Source organism: Mus caroli, chromosome 2 (assembly GCF_900094665.2).
Source record: "Mus caroli chromosome 2, CAROLI_EIJ_v1.1, whole genome shotgun sequence".
NCBI classification, from domain to species: domain Eukaryota; kingdom Metazoa; phylum Chordata; class Mammalia; order Rodentia; family Muridae; genus Mus; species Mus caroli.
Window position 1 is genome coordinate 79900713 of NC_034571.1, and position 16435 is coordinate 79917147.

General features: G+C 38.9%; 1 protein-coding gene across 1 annotated transcript; it reads left to right on the top strand.

Moving 5' to 3' along the window:
* Window positions 1-7319: 7319 nt before the first annotated feature.
* On the top strand, window positions 7320-8265 carry LOC110290245 (olfactory receptor 1009). Its single transcript, XM_021156746.1, has one exon. It carries the CDS (start codon window positions 7320-7322, stop codon window positions 8262-8264), a length of 945 nt encoding a protein of 314 aa, XP_021012405.1. The 3' UTR covers window position 8265.
* Window positions 8266-16435: the final 8170 nt, after the last annotated feature.

Sequence of the window (16435 nt, forward strand, 5' to 3'; positions counted from 1 at the left end):
TGCAAACTTTATATGCCCCAATATAGGGGAATGCCAGGGCCAAAAGAGTGGGAATGGGTGGGTAGGGAAGTGGGGGGCGCTATGGGAGACTTTTGGGATAGCATTGGAAATGTAATTGAGGAAAATATGTAATAAAAATATTAAAAATTAAAAAAAAAAGAACCAATATAGTCAACTAACCTAGATCACTGGGGGCTCCCAGAGACTGAACCACTAACCAAAGAGCATACATGGGCTGGACCTGGGCCCCTTGCACATATGTAGCAGATGTTCAGCTTGATCTTCACGTGGGTCCCCAACAACTAGAGTTGGGGCTGTTGCTGAATCTGTTGCTTACCTGTGGATTCCATTCTCTTAACCGGGCTGCCTTGTCTGGCTTCAGTGGGAGAGGATGTGTCTAGTCCTGTAGACTTGATGTGCCAGGGTGGGTTGGTACCCAGTGGTGTCCTCTCCCTATTCAGAGGAGAAGGGGAGGAAGAGATGGGGTGGGGATGTGTGGGAGAGGAGGGAGAAGAGAGAGAGGAGGCTGCAATCAGGATATAAAGTAAATAAAAAAATGGGAAAAAAAAAACCCTTGTCCTAGCTTCCTGGAAACCTGCCTTCCCCTGACTGCCTTTGCATAAAGATGTAGAACTCTCAGCTTCTCTTGCCTCTCTCCTGCCTGAATGCTACCATGCTCCTGTCTTGATGACAATGGCCCGAATCTCTGAACCTATAAGCCAGCCCCAATTAAATCTTGTCCTTTGTATGAGTTTCCTTGGTCGTGGTGTCTTTGCACAGGTATAAAGCCCAAACTAAGACAGGAGGAAAATGCATCATTCATCTTACTCAAGTATTAACACTATGATCTATAATACCAATCCCTCGATTTATGCACAGCTGAAATAGTGGCACCACTGTGATGAGAGTAACCAACAGTTCTCTGTATTTGGGGCATTTTCCCAAGAAGGAATCTAAGCCTGATAATATAAGCCTGTTCAAATGTTTGAGGCTAATGAAGGTAAAAAAAATTCTAGGGAGGAGCTTACTAGTGTTGTTTGGAAAAAGTGACATGATATCAAGCGATCTACTAATGTAGAAGTGTAGTACTTATGTTATTTATTAAAAAGGTTTATCTTGAAGCTTTTTATTCTTGTTAAAGAATTAGCTCAACAAAACAATTTATTCAGAAATAAGTTGATCTCACTAGATTTTCCTTAAAGAACTTCATGATAACAAGTACATTTAATTTACTTCTCTTTCAACAATAAAATCCCCAAGATACAGCACACTTTAGAAATATAAACTCCCTTAAGATAGAAAATGATGTAATTGCTTCTGGGAATTTCATGCAGGTAAAGCATATTTAGTTCCAGAGAGGAGTTGTACTTGTTCTTTGGAAGGAAGAATAAGAATGAGTGAGAGTTAACTCCTGGAAAACCTGGCCTCTTCCCTGTACAGAGGCACAGGCAGAACCAGGGATGCCTGCATTTTAGAGGGAGTCCAGTTTATACTCTATTTTAAATTTAATTACTTTTATCACCACCAAAGAAGAAAGGTATTTATTTAAATGTAAGCTAAGGTCACCTAAAAGTCTATTCTTGTATCTCTATCACTCTCTTTTCTACTTTATATAGAAGTTTGAGGTGAATTAAATGGATTTGTAGGACACCAAAATAATATAAGTTAAAAATGTGACATAGAGAGATATGAATTATCAGATTACAATTATATCAAAATTTAACAAGAACTTAATCTGAAGTAATTGTGATCTTCTCTGCCCTCGGAAATCATCAGTCAATGTCAGTCCATGGAGCAAAGGAAGCAGAGATGATGGGCAGGGGCTTCAGAAGCCCCATGAGTGTGTAGAGTGAACGATGGCACTTCGATCAGTGGCAGGGAAGCAGTTCAACTTTACTCGGGCTGATTCAGGGTTTATAAAATTTTGAGGATGGGATTCAGAATATCCAGGATTGGCAACGTTCATTGGCTGAAGGCTTGAGGTACTGAATGCTTCATTAGCTCAGGGAAGCATTTCAGCAGCTAGCTGAACTGGTTCTCATCAGAAGAAAGGAAGTTGAACCTGTAATCTAATTAAGGCTACATGACATTCTGCAGAGGGCATGGGGGGGGGGTTGAACTCCCCAGACAAGATCAGAGAAGAACAATTTGTTTCAGAATGGAACAAATAGAGGACTTTTTTTATTGACAGGAATTCCTCCATTATATGCTGAGTGGAGAAGGCTATCCAGTCAATGAAAGACTTCAGCCTTAATTAGCAGAGTTTCCCTACATTTCCCCTTGATTTATTTTATAATAGTGAGGTATCCTTGTACCCCTCAGCCTCTTTGCTGGGGATGACTGGGATGACTGGATGACCAGAATCTGATTAGCAGTGAATTTTACAATGCTGCTTACATCTAACATTGAAAAAATTAGACCAGTCAGGGTGCCAAGTAGAGCAGGGTTCCGATGTCCAATACATGGTTAAGGTGGGGAAGAAGCCAAGCCACAAAAGGCTTTGAGTACCAGGGAGTTGGGCTGGGGATGGGGGGTGGGCAAATAACATGCCCTCAGATCCTGTAGGAGATCAGATTCATTAACATAAAAACAACATTCCTTTCCCAATAAAATACAAGTCCAAAATACAAAATACAAGTTCAGCAATAATTAAATCTAAGGCCCTCAGGTTTTGGAGCACAATCCCTGCTAGGGAGGCTCTCTGTCTTTAAAGGGACTCAAGACTGTCTATACTGGAGGCCATCACTAGGTTGAGTTTGTCCTAGCAATTGCTGGCCAAATGGTGTGTTTAGATAAGGGCTGTTCCAGCAGTTTTGGCTGTATCCATTAAGATGGCATCAACTACTCTGAGAAGTAAAGGGATGAAGACTTTTTTTTTCTCCTCCTAGTTGTAAAGTGAATTCCTCAGGCTCATAGAGATAAACCTGGGGAACAATTATCACAGATGTGGAGTAACCTTGAAATGGGGTTTTAAAGCGGGAACCAGTAATGTTATGGCATCGTAGAAGAGCAGGTTTATTAGCACATATTGTCTTAGTGACAGTGATGTTATGAGAACATGTAAGGGGGTGGGGGGATCTTGATGGCGACCCTGCAAGGCAAGGGGGGGTAGGTTGAAGAAAGGAATGTTTTATAACTTCTCTGTAGGTAAGGCCCTGTCCCAGAAACCCTAAGATAGGCTCCATGGAGTTCATAAAGAGAGATGTTAATGGGAATAGCTGCCAATAATAGCCAGGAGAGGGGAGCACAGAAGAAGTATTGGGAGGAATTATGGTAGGTAGTACGAGGAGTTTGGCTGTATACTGGGTGTATAATAACCAGGAAAGGCTTGTTTGAATCTGTGTCCAAGCTTGATTTTCTGTTGAAGAATATTAATGTGAGTGAAGATTGGTTTGGCAATGAGGACAAGCTGGCCGGGGATGTGTAAGTCAGCCATGGGGTATTTACCATATCCATTATGGTAGAATTTACCTGGGACTGGTATCTGACATTGATCAAGCCAGGAATTGTGGATAAAAAGCAGAAAATGAGTTTTAACATTGGCAAGCATGGTGCTACCTCTAACATCCTTCCAGCAGGCAGTTCTTGGTTCTTATAATTTTGTTATGTTTGTTGTATCGAAGACTCTCCAGTGGTGGGTATTGGAAGGGTTAGGAAGAAGCTGGGTTGTAACAGAGTTAGAATGGAGGATAAGAAAGACAGCCATAAGAATAGACGAAAGGGAATCTTGTGAGGGGCATATGTACTGGGCAGCGGCCACTAGGTCATGGATATCCTTCCAGAGATCTTGTTGTTTGGTCAGGGGTGGTGTCTCTTCTGTTTTTTTCCATTCTTGATCTGTCAGTGGGAGTTGCGTCATCTTCTAGGTTGGTAGTATGGGGTTGGACATTCCTGGCAGGGACACAGCTTTCCTATTGTTAGCAGGGGGGTCATCCTCCATCCAACACCCATCTTGTGGCTCCTCCCACCTGACCAGGATGGGTGGTATGTGTATTTGCTGACTCCAGGGACAGACAGTTAGAAGTTCATCTTGGGTAGCACAGACATTTATTACAGTGAGTGTGAATAATATCAGGTTTAATTGGGTGTTTGGTGATAGAGAAGCTTATGCTGGGTTTGATTAATATTTTAAGTGTTTGATATGTCCTTTTAGCTGTGCTAAGACATGTAATCTAACTAAGGCTAATGACATTCTGCAGGTAGAGGCATGTGTGGGTTTTTGAACTCCTCAGAAAAGGTCAGAGAAGGGTAAGCCCTGCTATTGAAGGGAGTCCTCCATTTTCTGCTGAGCTCAAAAGGTAATCCACTTGATGGTAGTCTTTGAGCTTAATTAGCAGAGTTTTCCCACAGTAATTATGATTAAAATAAATCCATTTCAAGTACACAAAATTGATACCCCTTTAGGTAACATAGGATAGATAAGGTAAGTTCCTGGGTCTCTCATTGTATGTATAGTATCATATGTACAGTGTTTCTAGGCTAAAGAATTTATATGTGTGTTAGGGAATGACATCAGGCTGAAGATAACAGAGAACAACACAGAACAGAATATTTTACAGCCAAACTTCAGCATCAAACAGCATTTCTCTGGGAGTTCTCTGAGTTCTTTACATTTAATAACCACTGCATTATTAGATGTGCTTTTAAACATTGAACATTCTGTGTTCCACAGCAATGCATAAGCTGGTGTTGGGATATTAGGAGATTTCAGGTTCCTAGATAGGCAAATTTTAGTGTGGAAAGTCCAGGTACCCTGAGTTTGGTCAGAGTGATAAAAATCCCCTTATGCTTTTAGAAACCATCAGCCTTGGGGCTTTAGATACATCCCAGTCCACCGGTCCACAGCTTAGAGTTTGTTCTGTATCACAGTGATGACCCAAGGGTAGGTGGACCCAAACACACTGATCCTGAGAGGGAGAATCTGTTACTGCCCAGTGAAAAAAGCAACTTTCACAACTAAGGCTGACAGATCCTAGATCTGTGAGTTTAAAAATAAATGTTTAAGAGCTGGATTGGCAATATATATGAATAGAGTTGTTGAGCAGAAAATATTACTGTTGCAGTTTCATTTCTGAGATTGTAAAAGAGAAATTACTACTGGCATTGGGCCTATTGACACTTCTGCTCACCTGGAGTGAAACTGTTTAAACTGCTTACTCCTCATTCCATTTATCTGTGCTAAGTTGACATGTGTGGCTGTACCAGCTACGGTTATCATAGCTTTTCTATTCTTGTTTATCCTAAGAAGAATACCATACTGTTCTAATTACTGTATCTTTATAATGTGTTTTGCTATTTGTCTAATGGATTGTTCCCCTCTATATCGTTTTCTACATTGCTTTGACTGACTTAATATTTTTCTCTTGCATAAATTTTGCAATTGGAAGTTACATTTTAAGACGTGATTAGATGTTTGGTTGGACTTGCCTTGAATTTGTCAAATAATTTGATGGGACTCCTAGCCCCGTTAGTCTAAGGAAAAAAGGACAGGAGAAAACAAGTCTTCTGACAAAATGGTTCACAGGAATGAAGGAAATCAAGTTACAGTCACATCAGTGGGAAAGATTGAATTTATATGAGAAGGATATAAAGCAAAAGTTTGATTGCTTGAAAGCGAAATGGAACCTAGGTAAGGTACCGCTGCTTATATGTAACAACAAATAGACACTCTATTCTTCCTTTTAAAACCAAATATTTAGAAACAATGCATCCGTGAGCATCCCACTTGTCTGTCTGCCTTTGTTACAAATTGAGGCTGTATCACTTTATCAAAGCAACATAGATCTTCCACAAAAGAATGAAGACTTCCCATCTACTGATGGAATTTTCAATAATGGAGACTAGAGGGTAATGGTTTATTAGAAAGAGTAATGGTCACTGACAAGAAAATCCTGTTAGGACACTGAACAGCTGCAAAATTATCCATGAGACAAATGTTACTTCCTCCTGACTTCACATCGAGTTTATCTGTGTCTGCCACCTAACTGAGGGGCACACCAGGAAGTGTTTGCTTTTCCAATGGGATAATTCCCCCAGCCCCCGAGAAGAAAATGTGTCCTTACAACTAAGATTTTATGTATACATTTATCTGTTCCGTTTATTTAGTTATCTCTCTGCTTCATTGAACGTACCATAATTTGTGTTTTTTTTTTAATTAAAAACTTTAAAAATCTTTTTTGGAAAGTTGAGAATGGAAACCAGAACCTTGAACATTCTTGCTATATTCCTTACCTCTGAGCCATCCATCTAGAAATTTAATTTTCTCCGAAAATTTAAATATTATTTTCTGTGCTTATTAATGGTTATTTTAACAACTGCTATCTAAAATATGAATATTTCCCTGCTGATACTTTGTATGCTGTTATTTTTAATTTTTCCCATTGCACTGGAATTCCAATGATTCATTGAACAGTTCTAACTTTTATTGATTAATTTTGTTGCTTGACAATTTCATAAGTATATATGATGTATAATATATTTTAATTACTTTCCTCCACACTTTTTAGCACTTACCCATATCAACCTCCATCTCTCTTCGTTAATTTTTCAAAGTTTTCTATGAGTCATTTTGTCAGTGACATTTCTCTAGTTCTTATTTTCTGTAATTTATATTTAAAAATATCTCAATTAAAATATTTTTTGTGTTTGTGTGTGTTTATGTATCTATATGTAAGTGCTCTTAACTGTCACAGAGTTGTCCCTGCAGCTGCATCATTTTCTATTATTCTTATATTTTGTTTTCTTTATAGGTGTTGGAATGTTGTAGTCTCTATTATCATGTTCAATCCATAAGCTCTATGCAACCTTATAAGACTTATGATCATGTCAGCATCTACATTGCTTATTTTTAGGAGGATTCTTTTTATTATGTTAATTACTTTATTAAATAGGATCAAAAGTAGAACCCAACATTTACTAAGTAAGGTATTATTTTATTTAGCTTCCACCCCAGCCCAAATGATTGTTTTTATTTCTATTTTGAAAAGGTCATTTGAGATCTACCTCTTATAAAATTAATTCAGAGATATCGTGAAAACAACAATAATGTTTCCCCCTTTAGTCTGTAAAGGCACTGGAGGGTGTCAGGTATAATGCCAAAGCATTTCATACTTACAGCGGAGTTTTCTCGTTTTGACACTTAAACTCATGTTACTCTTCAGATAGTATACATTACATTTACTAGTACTTTTTTTTTAATCCAGAAAGTCCAGTTTCAGATTTTAGCCTGTAGTTTCTTCTCTTGTGCATTACCAAGAAATTTTAAGACACAACTATCATGTTGCTCTTCATTGTTCTTGCCTTAGAGACGAACCTTATTAATGGCGGATGAGAACTATACAAGGATCAAAGAATTCATTTTCATTGGCTTGAGATACCACCCTAACCTGCAGGTCTTCCTGTTCTTGCTCTTTCTGCTTTTTTACTTGGTTACTATGACGGGAAACTTAGGTATGATCATTCTCATTCGGGTAGATTCTCGTCTTCACACTCCGATGTACTTTTTCCTCAGCCACCTGTCATTTGTGGACATTTGCTTCTCATCAGTCGTGGCCCCCAAGATGCTCACGGACTTCTTTGCAGATAAAAAAGCTATCTCTTTTCTGGGCTGTGTCTTACAGCAATGGTTCTTTGGGTTCTTTGTGGCCATTGAGTGTCTTCTCTTGGCATCCATGGCCTATGACCGATATGTAGCCATCTGTAACCCCCTGCTGTATTCAGTAGCCATGTCCCAGAGACTCTGCATACAGCTGGTGATCGGACCCTATGCTGTTGGCTTTTTTAACACCATGACTCACACAACAGCTGCTTTCCGACTTCCCTTTTGTGGCTCCAATATTATCAATCATTTCTTCTGTGACATGTCGCCTATCCTTTCCCTCATATGTGCTGACATACGGATCAACAAACTGTTGGTTTTCATCGTGGCAGGTGCTGTATTGATTGTCAGTAGCACCACCATCATAGTCTCCTACTTTCATATCCTCATTGCCATCCTGAGAATCCGCTCAGCTGAAGGTAGGAGGAAAGCCTTCTCTACCTGCTCTTCCCATGTTACAGCAGTTTCTATTTTGTATGGGACTCTCTTCTTTATCTATGTGAGGCCAAGCGCCATTTCTTCTCTGGACCTCAATAAGGTGGTGTCTGTTTTCTACACAGCAGTGATTCCCATGCTTAACCCGCTCATCTACAGCCTGAGGAATAAAGAAGTGAAATCGGCCATGGGCAGGACAGTTGCTAAAGCCAAAGTTTTCCTCAAAAATTAAACTGTCATTTGGAGTACAAAATAGATTCAAAGCAAAGCTTCCAGACATGATCTGATCCACCTAGACAGCATCTCAACAGGGCAAACAGTTTGCAGAGTTTGTAATCGACATCCTTTTATCTTTCTGTGTGACTTTTATTTTACTACATAAAATACATTTTATTTTATTAAATAAAGCTTTATTTCATCATGTTACTATGAATGTAACTTTCTACTTAAGCTCAGGGTTCTTTCCCTTAAATATATTTATTTTTTGAAAGTAAGATAAAATCTAATAAATACAACAGCAACCAGATATGAATCATATATTATAGCATGCATAACCCAAGATTTTATATGTAAAATTGAAAATAACAAGCAGAGTGTTTTGCTTAGCTTGAAAGTAATTTTAATTTAATGATTTCCTCATGCTAGTTTTATCTTATATAAAAACAAACAAACAAACAAACAAACAAACAAACAAACAAATAATAGCTGTTGACGTTTATAGACAGTTTGAACAACTTTCTGTTAACTTGAAACCATTTAAGAGTTCAAAAATGGGATAGGGGCTGGATTTGATCAAAATGTCACAGATGTACGTGTGAGATTTTCAAAGCATAAAAATAAACCTAGTTATTTTGTAAAGATAAAATTATGCTTGTGTGACTTTCTGGTATAAATCAGAATCTATGATTATTTTTAATTTTCCTAATTAGACATGGTATAACATATACAATTATGTCAAGATCTATAGCTGAGTAAATAAAAATAAGTGAAAAATGCTATAGTGCTACCAGGCCAAAACTATTTATCTCAAGCCCGGCCCAGAAGGGTTTCACAATGAGGTTGTTGGGTCATAGTGTCCCTTGTCAGGAGTGACTGGTGGAAAATCAATGGTGGGATGATCGAAAATCATACTGGTCCTTTCTTCTCTACAGGGCACCTGGACATGCTTTGAGCTTTCTTTATTTTCTTTACTTTTTCATTTTTTTTTTACAGTCCAGTCTTTGCCCCCTCCAGGTCCACCCTCCCACAGTTCCTTATCCTATTCTTTCTCCAACCTATCTCTAAGAATATGTCTCAGTTTCAGCTCCACAGTCTCTGAGGCCTCGTGTTCTCCTTTTCCCTCCCCACTCCCACCCAGCTTGCTCTCTCCCTCTGCCTCTGGCGATTACTTTCTTCTTTCTTCCAAGTGCGATTGAAGCATCCTCACTTAGGCCCTTCTGCTTGTTTACCTTCATGAGTTCTATGAATTGTATCCTGGGCATTGTTTACTTTTGTGGCTAATATCCACTTACCAGTGAGTACATACCATGAATGTCCTTTGGGTCTGAGTTACCTCACTCAGGATGATATTTTCTAGTTCCATCCATTTGACTGCAAAACTCATGAAGTCCTTATTCTTAATAGCTGAATTGTATCCCTTTGTGTAAATGAACCACATTTTCTGTATCCATTCTTCATTTGTGGGACATCTGGGTGGTTTCTAGCTTCTGGCTATCACAGATAAGGCTGCTATGAACATAGTGGAACATGCCCCTCTGTGGAATGGTTGGGGCATCTTTGGATATATGCTTAAGAATGGTATAGCTGGGTCTTCAGGTAGACCTATTTCCAATTTTCTGAGGAACCTGCAGATTGATTTCCAGAGTGGTTGCACCAGTGTGCAATCCCATCATTAATGTAAGAGTGCTCTTCTTTCTCCACATCCTCTCCACATGTGCTGTCACCCCAGTTTTTGATGGAAAGGGGGCAGGCTTTGAGTTTTCAATCACTATAAATACAGCACTTTACTAGGATTGAGAATAGAATAGTTTGGGTTTAGAGTGATTGATCATGCTCTCCCAGGAACTGCAGATCAAAAGACATTATAGCATCTTTGACAGTAATTCCCATTAACAATAGAATGCCTATAGAGGATAGAACCTACATGCACTTCACACTAGGAAATAAATAAAAACAGCTTCTAGAGCTGAGAAGATGACTCAGTGGGCACAGTACCTGAGTTCAGATCCCTAGATCCCTTATAAAACTCATGTAGAATTTTTCACCTGTGATGCTAGCTTTTTGGCAAGTGAAGGCAGGAGAACTTGAACTTTGTAGGTCAGCTAATATGCCATACAGAATTCTGAACAATACAAGCGGAATAGTATTTCATTGTGTAAATGAAGCACATACTCATTGTATGCATTTTATTGTCTGAGGGACATCTGTGTTGTTTTCAGGTTTGGGCTACTAAAGCTGCTATGAACATAGTGGAACTTTAGTCCTTATGGTATGGTAGAGCCTCTTTTGGGTTTTTGCCCAGGAGCAGTATAGCTGGGTCTTCAGGTAAAACCATTTCCAATAAGGACACCAACCTACTCACAAAACTTTTGACCCCAAATTTTTCCTGCCTAAAAGAAATGCAAGAACAAAGATAGAGCAGAGACTGCAGGAAAGGCCAACCAATAACTGAAACCCATCCCATAAGCAAGCACCAACCCCTGAAACTATTAATTATACTCTGTTATGCTTGCAGACAGGAACCTAGCATAACTGTCCTCTTAGAGGTTCTACCTAGGAGCTGACTAAAACAGACGCAGAGACCCAAACATTGGATGTAGTATGGGGACTCTTATGGAAGAGTTGAAGGAAGGATTGAACAACTGGAGTGGAGGCTCTCCTTAAAGCTGTAGCCTGACTGTGGTACCTGTTACCCAACAGGACTGCTTGGTCTGACCTCAGTAGGAGAAGTTGTGTCTAATTTGGTAGAGACTTGATGCACCAGGGTGGGGGGAATACCAAGGTTGGGGCACCAACTCAGAGGAGAAGGGGAGGAAGGATAGGGGAAGGGACTCTGTTAGGAGGGGACCTGGAAGAGGAGGGGTGCAGTTTGAGATGTAAGTAAGTAAGTAAATAAATAAATTTGAAAAACTTGGTTTGTTTCCAAATTTCTGGGTGTCGAGAATGCGGCCCTTTTTATAGGATATGCCACACGCTAGCATGATAATATGATTACACAGGCAAGGACTAAAAACAAACAAGCCAGTTGTAATAAATTTACCTCTGTGGTATAAATGTCCACAAAAGAATCCCAAGTTACATTATTATAATTTCACTAAAAAAAAAACCCTCAATTTTAATTATAAATCTAAGTACTTGCAGCCAAGATACATGATTGCATCTTCTTGATTGCCTTTTAAGTTTAGGCTCCTTTACATGTGGCAACCAATGGCAAATCTTCAGTGGAAGGTGATTTTGTTTTCAAGTCTCCTTTGGTTATTGCCATCTGATCAAGTGTTAACCAATGATATTTATGAGTATTTCTGGGAAATGCTAGATTTTCGTGGTAATATTTCTATCCCTGACATATTTTGATTATTAGGAGTGTGGACAATTACATGGCATATAGGATATGGCATGGACGTTTTGTATTACAGAATCCTTGTACTTCCTATCTCCCCCTTTGTGATGCTCCTTGAGCTTTAGGTTAATAAAGATTCTTTCAAGATAACTTTATATCACAGCTTTTTACCAAGTTAGTTTTAGACACTAGTATTTTAGAATATGAAAGTTAAATTTTCCACCAATGATATTACTACATCAGGCCAGTAGATGGCAGCATGAGCACAGAAACCACAATAAAATGCCCTGTCCATGTTTCCATTTGTTCTTATAGCAAAAAGTGACAGGCTTGGGGAAATCTTCAAAAGACTAAAAATTGGTTTGTGGAGACTGAGGGATCATAGGGAAGTTTACAGTGTGCCTGTGTGCATTTATTTCCTAGGGAAAGGCCAGCGCTTTTGTTGTCTTATAAACTTCCATTGACACAGAAACAATCAATCTTCACTAATGGATTTTCACATTCATACCTTCTGATTGTAGAACTAATTATAGATAAAGAGTTTCCTATGGCATACAACAGAACTTGATGATGTGCATCCTAGAGACACATAGTTTAGACCTGACTCATCAAATATCCTTACAGGTCTGCTGTCATTAGAACAAAAGCAAACAAAATGAAAATTTAAAAATGCTGCTAACTTAACTGCAAATAACTTTCCTAGTTGGTAATTTGCTACTGCTAAGTGCACAAAGTGTTTGTTGTTGCTTTTATTGCTCTTTTCTAAACTTGAATATTAGAATATTTGTTTTATTTCCCTAATTTTTGACAAGTTTTCATCATTCAGGAACTTTAAAATAGCCTTAGTTTAAAATAGTCTCTTTTTCTGTGGGGCAATGCACATAGAATAATAATGGAGGATGTCTGCCTCTATCCCTTGGTGGCACTCCTGTTGTCAGTAGTTCTTTCTCACTTATGTCCATTCTGCCAAATACAAAATGGAAACTTTTTTTAAAAATTGAAAATACTGACACTTGTTGAACTCTTAAAATATACGTCCAGCATAAAAATATAGAAAGTCGCATAAGAGGTGGTGTTGTAATATCTGTAAAAATAAGTTTGTTTCAACACAACACTGACAAGTAGAAATCTTCTTTGAGAGACAGAGACTGGGGTTTGTAGGTGTCACTGGCTTCATGAAGCTTCCTGGAACACGAAACAAAACAACTCAGCAGCTGTCAAATTAGATTCTGCTCAATTTTCAATTACTAATATCTATCCTGTCACCTAATGCCACCTTTACATATGTGTTGGACTAGGAAAGATACCTTAGAGTGATACTGATTTTATTCAGTCTTCTTTTCTGTGTCATTTATTTAGTTCCAACATTAATTTAGGCAAAACATTTCTCATATTTTATTTATTACTAACATTTATTTCTTAGTTATTAAATTTTAGTCTTACTTATTACTACTGGATCTTTAGTGCCATGTGATTGTTTGTTTTTTCCTTAGGTATGTCAGTGGCAGTTAATCTTTGATACCTTTGTTACTAATAGAATCATCTGGCAAACACATTTTTGGATGCATCTGTGATTTTTATTTTTTGAAGAGCCTTCCTGATGCTGGCTGGGATCCTGTACAAAAGAGAGAGAGAGAGAGAGAGAGAGAGAGAGAGAGAGAGAGAGAGAGAGAGAGAATGGTTTTACTGCTGTTTAGGATTGTATCACAAAACCAGAAACAAAACAAAAACAAAGGGGATAATCAAAACAAAAGAGAGAGAGAGAGAGAGAATGGTTTTACTGCTGTTTAGGATTGTATCACAAAACCAGAAACAAAACAAAAACAAAGGGGATAATCAAAACAAAAAATAAAGCAAAAGGAAACAAAACCAAACCAAACCCCACAACTGTCCTTCCTTAAATAACATTTGTCAGAAGTTTGTTTGTCCTTGCCAGGAGAAAAGGAATCCACACAATTTCCTTGTAAAATATTTCATATGTATTAGATTGAATTTTCTCAATTAAAAAATGAAATATTGCCTGAGGATGAAGCTCATCTAGTAAAGTGTTTACCAACAATGCATGAAGTTCTAGGCTTAATCCCAGTACACATAATCCCAGCTTGGTAACATACTCTTATAATTTCAGCACTTATTTTTACATGCATATTTATATCACTATATAGATAGCATAGTTTCTTCAGGATGTATGTATATTAGAATATATATTAAAATATATACCATATATTTATGTAATATTGCATAACTATATATAGCTTATTAGAATATATATTCCATGTATTATTACTCCATATGTACATGTTTTAGAGTCACCACTTGGTATAGTGAATCACAGGCTTCTGCTCTGCAGAAAACTGGTGGTTTTTTTTCAGCAGCCATTGATGGCCTAAAGCTATTCATCTAGGGAAGGAGCCTTGAAGTCCAGAATACGCAGGATACAATTCACAGAACTCACAAAGGTTAACAAGCCAAAGGGCCCAAGTGATGATGCTTCAATCCCACTTGGGAGGGAGAAGAAAGCAGAGGACAGAGGGAGGGAACTGGGAGGGAGAGAGGAGGAGGAGGGGTAGGGGAAAAGGGGAACATGATCAGTAATTGCATGTGTGTGTGTGGGCGACTGGGAGTGAAGCCCCAGGACTGGCAGAAAGAGTGAAAACATACATACAACCTCAGGAGGTGTGGGATGGGGAGCCCTCTAGAATGTACCAGAGACCTGGGAGGTGAGAGAATCTTCAGGTTCAAGGGAGGGACCTTACATGAAATGTCCAACAGTGGGGAGAGGGAACTTGTAGAATCCATCTGCAGTAGAGACAGGGCATCGAGTGGAGGGATGGGGCTGGCATTCCACAGTCAAGAGCTCTGATCCAGAGTTGTTCCTGTCTAAAAGAACTGCAGGGACAAAGATGGAGAAGGGACTGAGGGAAAGGATGTCCAGTGACCAGTCCAAACTGGGACCCATCTCAAGGGGATGCTCCAAGGCCTGGCACTAATACTGATGCTACGATATACATACAGACAGGAGCCTAGCATGGCTGCCCTCCGAAAGGCCCAACAAGCAGCGAACTGAGACAGAAGCAGATACTTACACCCAACTAATTGTCTGAAGTTTGGGACCCTGTGGTTGACTTAGGGAAAGGCTGGAAGAAATTGAGGAGGAGGGCGATCCCACAGGAAGACCAGCAGTCTCAACAAACCTAAACCCCAAGGCACGGAGCCATCAACCAAGCAGCATAGTTGGCCCCTGACACATATACAGCAGAGGACTGCCTGGCCTGGCCTCAGTGAGATAAAAGGCACCTAACACTTGAGAGACTTGAGGTCCCAGGGAATGGGAAGGCCTAGCATGGTGTGAGGGAGTGTGGAAGTATGGGGATATCGTCTTGGAGACAGGGGAGGAAGAATGAGATAAGGAACTGTCAGAGGGCAGAACAGGAGGCGGGTAATGACTGGACTGTCAAAAAGATTAAAGATTTAGAAATAAAAAGATTTCTTCCATCCAAGTTGGCATATCAACTGGTGTTCTTATTATACAAGTCATGCTCATGCTTCATGTTGAGATTTCATGGATATAGAATCCTTGTCATCTCTACAAGATACTACATTACAGCAGACATTCCTCGGCCTCTTAAAATCCCTTAAGTACTTCTAAAGCTTAGTACTCCTGAAGTTTAGGTGTAAGTGTTGTGTTGTATTTATCAACAAAGGTAAGTACCCTATAGTCAATAGTTCTCTACATTTTGATTACTTGTGGATTCCTGTAATAGTTTCTGTCTGCTGTAAAAAGGAACTTATCTAATGGAAGGTGAGAACTATATTCATATAGTGAGATTTGGAGTGCAGACTGCAAAACTTAAGGCCGAGCGCCTCTATGACTTGGCAGCCTTTTTCTTGTCTGTCATCTCTTGATTCTGTTTGGACATGCTAGTTCTATCCAATTATTGTTTTGCTAGATGTTCCTTAGACTTGATTCTTTTAGCAGCCAAACCACACAATGAATTAATTTACATGCAAAATGCAACTCTACTATTGCTTGCAAAAATAGTTCTAACCTATTTTTAGATTAAAATGACTTTCATCCTAAATGTGTTACCTACAACACCAATGGGATTCTCGAATGCTGATAAGTGCAGATTTGGAATGGACTCACTTTATTAGTTATTTTGCCTGCCACCATGTTCAACAAAATATCTTTGACATTTGTGTCATGGAAAGAAAAACTAGATGAGTATTACTGTGCCCTTGAGTATGTGTGTACAAGACAGAGGACAAAATTGGGTTTTTTACTCTACCAGCCTCCACCTTAATTTTTGAGTTCGTTTCTCAGTGAGTTTGTGGCTCTAATTTCAGCAATTCTGGCTGATCACCAAGCACTAGGAATCTGACTTTGTCAATCCCACCACCCTCGGATAACAGACCTGTGCTACAGGACCTAGGTTATAATGTGTGTTGATGATCCAAACACACGTTCTCATGCTTGCAGCTAAGAAAGAGTCTTGGGCTGAGAATGACAAAGGAAACTATACAATGGTGACCTTATCTATGTGTTGAATTTTTCTGTCTCAGGCACATACTAAATACATTATCTTGTGCAATTTTTCACTGATGATCTCCATTGCTAAATTCCTTTTACATCAAGAGAATGAGAATACTAGGCTTTGAGTCAGTTGCTTCAGATCAAAAGCTGTTCTCAGTGTGATCATCTGGAAAGATTTCTGCTCTTTCACATAATGAAGATTTGAATTGTAGTTTTCTACCACAACTTTCAATTTTTATTATTAGACCTGCTAGTTGTTGTGGGATTGAGTGTGTTGTGTTCATTTTTATTTGTCTGTTGGATGAGAAAA

Bases quoted from the DNA above. Each gene is read 5' to 3' on its own strand.
- LOC110290245 (XM_021156746.1), top strand. From the start codon at position 7,320: ATGGCGGATGAGAACTATACAAGGATCAAAGAATTCATTTTCATTGGC.